The sequence below is a fragment of the Condylostylus longicornis genome, unplaced genomic scaffold, assembly GCF_029603195.1.
Source record: "Condylostylus longicornis isolate FDR11 unplaced genomic scaffold, ASM2960319v2 ptg000135l, whole genome shotgun sequence".
NCBI lineage: Eukaryota > Metazoa > Arthropoda > Insecta > Diptera > Dolichopodidae > Condylostylus > Condylostylus longicornis.
This window is the reverse complement of record NW_026578103.1, coordinates 7,142,050-7,146,665: the sequence shown is the minus strand read 5'-3', so window position 1 is coordinate 7,146,665 and position 4,616 is coordinate 7,142,050. Positions and strand designations below refer to the sequence as shown.

Sequence of the window (4,616 nt, the reverse complement as noted above, 5' to 3'; positions counted from 1 at the left end):
ACTTTAAATAAAATAGTTTAGCCGTGCCTTAGTAATTTTTATATTTCCGAACTACTTTTTAATAAGTTTCTAGAGCATTTAAATAAAACTTAAAAAATTAATTTCATATTCCATGTTTTATGCAAAACTCACATGTCATATGCAAAAAATAATTTCTATGTTTATATTAACCATATTAGAAATTTATTTTCACACTAAATAATTTGATTACAATTCGTTAGTGATAATTCAACAATCCACAAAAAAAATACTACAAATGTATGTGCCACACAAGGCTTATTAAATAGTCTTGTAATTAACAATTGGAACCATAGTAATTACCCATTTCAAAATTACAACTCTATTAATTTATTGCTCGAACATTTTAAGTCATTAGGAACTTCAAACCATATAATGTTTTCGAAACCCACTACTTTTTATAATAATTTATTAAAATTACTTTCTTTGTAGTTTACTTGTAAAGATCCAAGGTTTTATATTTCTTTAACTTTATTATATTATTCTTATGATTCATTAATATGTAATAAAATAACCAAAATATTTAAAATATCATTCAAATATTTGCATGGTTTCATTAAATCTAAATATTCGAATCTGATCATATTTTCATCTTGTAAAGAACTTCATATCCTAAAATGGCAATTTTAGGAATTGCCGTAGAGTTTCTTTTCATGTTTTTATTACTTTGTTATTTTTTATAAACTCGAAATAAAATATTATGAAAACTATAAATAAAAGTAACTATGTAACAAAAATATTCTTTACAATTGTAACAAAGAAAAAAAACTATTAAATAGTGATTAGGATTACATAAATACATTTAATTATTAGGATGTGAATGTATAATATATTATTAAAGAAGATATTAAAAAAATATATAATATATATGAAATTGTTAAAAAAAATAAATCACAATTGAAAATGAGCATTAAAAAAAATTAAATATAGAAAAATTAAAAAAACATTAAAAAAAAACCCAAATGAATGTTGCAATATTAAATTGTAAAAAAAACTTATATAAAAAGTAAAAAATTTAGGAAAAAATATATTATATTTAAAAAAAAATAGTAAATTTTCATTCATTGTATTTATTTGCCCTTAACTTAATGGAAACTTCTTATTTTCATTTCTTGATCCTTTACCAAACCATTAATACCTTAAAAATTATTTGCTTTTCTCCGCACTATTCTTTTCTTCAAACGATTTTAGTTCAAAAAAGAGGGTTTACCCTTATATTCCTTTTCACTTGCAATTACCAATAATTTTAATTTTAAGCCAATAAATAGTAATTTACTGAAAATTAGCCTGCATTTCAAAACATGAATATAATCAAAAAATAATGTCGTCTTTTAAGTTTAAGATAGTTAAAAAAATTTCTAAACATGTTCTTCTAAATTATTTCATCATTTTTCTCACTGCTGATTTTTCCAATCTTTGTTAACAATATTTAAAAGAAAAACTAGAAACTAAAAAGTAGAAGAAGAGTTCAAATTGCGAAATATAGAAAACCGTCTTCAAAATTTCAACGCAATAAAAAAAATCAACGTGCATTTAAGAAAATCAACAATATTACCGTAGAAATAATTTTATTATTTTCAACAAAAACAAAGATGTATATAAAAAATATTTATTGCCATTAAACAAAGACGAAATTAACTGAATTAATATTAACAATAAGATGTTTGAGAAGCCCCTAATAAATTTAGCGATCTTAACAATGCTTCAGATGTTGGATCCCTTCCTCTAAATCTTCGAAATATTTCTTCTGTTTTAATAGAACCACCAAGAGATAAAAATGTTTCTTTGAAACGAACACCAGCGTCTCCTCCTTTAGATTTTTCTTCAAAAGCATCATAAATGTCAGCCGCTATCAGTCTAGAATGTAAATTACTAAAATAAGCTGCACCCCAATCACCAGAAAATATATTTGACATGGAACATGGGTGAGCATCAATTTTCTCTAAAGGCATTATATGGTAAACTGGCCATAATTTTTTAACAATATCTAACCAAAATTCCGTTTTAGAATGTAATTCGAGATCCAGATCACATAGATAAAGCTCTTTACATAGTTCGTATGCACTCATTGAAGTTTTGAATAATTTTATATTCTTGGCTATGTCATCCGGTATTTGTTCTTCATTTGCATAATGTGATGACAGTTTTTTTAAAATTTTATCATCATTAAGGAAATTACATAAAACATGACCACAGATTTGCGATGCATCCCATTCGATATTCGATAATCCAGCTAAGTCCACATAATTTGCACGTGTTAATATATGCTGAAGTAAAGAACCAAAATTTCTAAATATCATTTCCAAATCTTCCATTGTAAGCAAATGGGGTTTATTATAAACTGGTGAACTAAAATTAAATATCAAAGCTGCCAATGGGTTTTGCCCCAATTGTACATTTCGATTTCTGATGCCAACCATCCAACCAAAATTTCTGTTATGATTTCGTTCTTTCGAGTAACAGTCTAAGTAAAAACCGCCTACAGGATCGGAAACCGTTCGGTTTAAATCAAAAACTTCATAAAACTTAACACCTGGATGCCATACTTCAACCTAAAAGTGAGCAATTAAAAAATAAAAGATAAATATGTATATTATGTATTTATAATATAAACATATTATGTATGTGCATATGTACATAATAAAAAATGTATGTGTACCTCTTTTTCTAAAATTTTTATATTAAAAGCGATTTCTGCTATTTCAAACATTCCTGCAAACACACTTGGAGGGGTAAAATACTCAGAAACGTTATTTTCATCCAAGTTAAAATTTGATTTTAAAAATTTCCGTTGCCAATAAAATATATCGTAAGGCTCAAGTTTACGTTCAAAGCCTGAATTATTGGCAAAATCTTGTAATGTTTGCACTTCAGCTTGTTGCAGAGGTCCAGCATAGTTTAGAAGTTTAGCAAAAAGATCCTTTGCATTATCTACAGTTTTTATCATTTTTGTTTGCATTGACATATCAGCAAAAGTTTTGTAACCCAAAACTTCAGCTTGTCTTTTCCTTAAACCCCTAATTTTTTCCAAATGTGTACTAGTTTCAAAATTCTTCTCTGCTAATTGAGAACATTTTCTAATATCAGCCTGCCAAATATTCCATCGTTGAATCCTATCTGGACAATATTTTAAAAATTGTTTCACTATATAGGGTTGCAAGCTTATTTTCCATGGACCATTTGTGGGTTTATTATGATCTACAGCAATTGCTTCTAGCACATTAGGAGGGAAATCTCTTACCAAAGAATAATCTTTAATTAAGTGTGAAAACCCGCTCACAACTGAATTGACTTTATTTTTATAGGATGCTCTTTCTTGTCCCAGTTTTAGTGAAATATCTTCTAATTGAATTCTGTCCGATTCTTGCAAATCTAAACCATTCAATTTTCCTTCAAGCAAAAATTTTTGTATAAGTCTCTTATATTCTGAATCATCAATTTTCAATATTTCATACTGGCTTTTAATTTCTTTAAATATAACATCATTTGAAAACTTTGCCGCTCTTGCGCTACGTGCTCTTTCATGAACACTCATATACGATTTTGTCGGCATTAAGGTACTATTACCCAAATAGATTGCTTTAGCAATACCCCATGTGGTTTCTAAAGGGCCAATTTTTTCATCCAATTTCTTAAAAATTTCTTCCTTCAAATCAATTTTTTCATCATTTTCAGCTAGTGTAATTTTGGTTTCAATAGACTTAACTGTCATCTCAACATCTTTGGCTTGTTTTGAAACTGCCGCTAGACAATTTTCGATTGTTAATCCATTGAATCTTAGAAGACCTTTTTCATCAATTAATGTTTGAGAAAAATTGTCATCTTCTCCAATTTCTGGCACTCTAAAAGACAAATTTTGTTCAATTAAGTAATGGTTTTATTTAATCACTAAATAAATGATAAATTTTCTTAATTTTTTTAACTGAATTTAAAAATTCATCTACACGTTATCTATGTGCTTACAATACAATATATCCGTGGTTTTGTGCAGTTGTAGAAATGCATCGTGAAAAATATGTAGACTTGGTATTACGTAATAAACGAATCATATTGCAAGAAAATTAATTTTTTCTTTAATATAAGAAGAATTTTTTTTTATTATTCAATTCCTGATAATGATATTTTATTGTCCATTGCCTATTTCAATTGTAATAATCAATTATGATATTCAATCAGAAATTGCCGAAATTTTAAACAAATGTCAAAACAAAAATAAAACCACAATTCATTTGACAGCTGTCATTGTCTTTTTGACTAATTATGAGTGCGATCTATCGCCGTTCTGACACACTTAGTTCAGTAAAATAATTGCATAAATACACGCTTGGTGCTCACCTCAATTGCACAGTACCAAAAAAGTGATACAGAAATTACACTAAAAGTTTTAACTGAAAACTTAATGTTCGTGATTTTCTTTTTCTTCAACAAAGAATGTGTCACTTCATTTAAAGTCGCAAACAAATAACATGTATTCTTCGCCAGTTCAGTCTTTTACGGCATATCAGTAAAATATAACCTAATTTTTTTAACACCCTATTTGAATGTGTCCTATATTTAAGTTACTTAGTTATTTGTAACAAAAAAAATGTAACTCCGCA

General features: G+C 27.1%; 1 protein-coding gene across 1 annotated transcript; it reads right to left on the bottom strand.

Moving 5' to 3' along the window:
- Nucleotides 1–1,546: 1,546 nt before the first annotated feature.
- Nucleotides 1,547–4,233, bottom strand: LOC129614989 (uncharacterized). The gene is made up of 3 exons (XM_055530010.1): nucleotides 3,982–4,233; nucleotides 2,678–3,860; nucleotides 1,547–2,570 (listed from the first exon to the last, which is right to left on the bottom strand). The coding sequence occupies exons 1-3, from the start codon at nucleotides 4,065–4,067 to the stop codon at nucleotides 1,668–1,670; spliced, it is 2,172 nt and encodes a 723-aa protein (XP_055385985.1). The 5' UTR covers nucleotides 4,068–4,233; the 3' UTR covers nucleotides 1,547–1,667.
- Nucleotides 4,234–4,616: the final 383 nt, after the last annotated feature.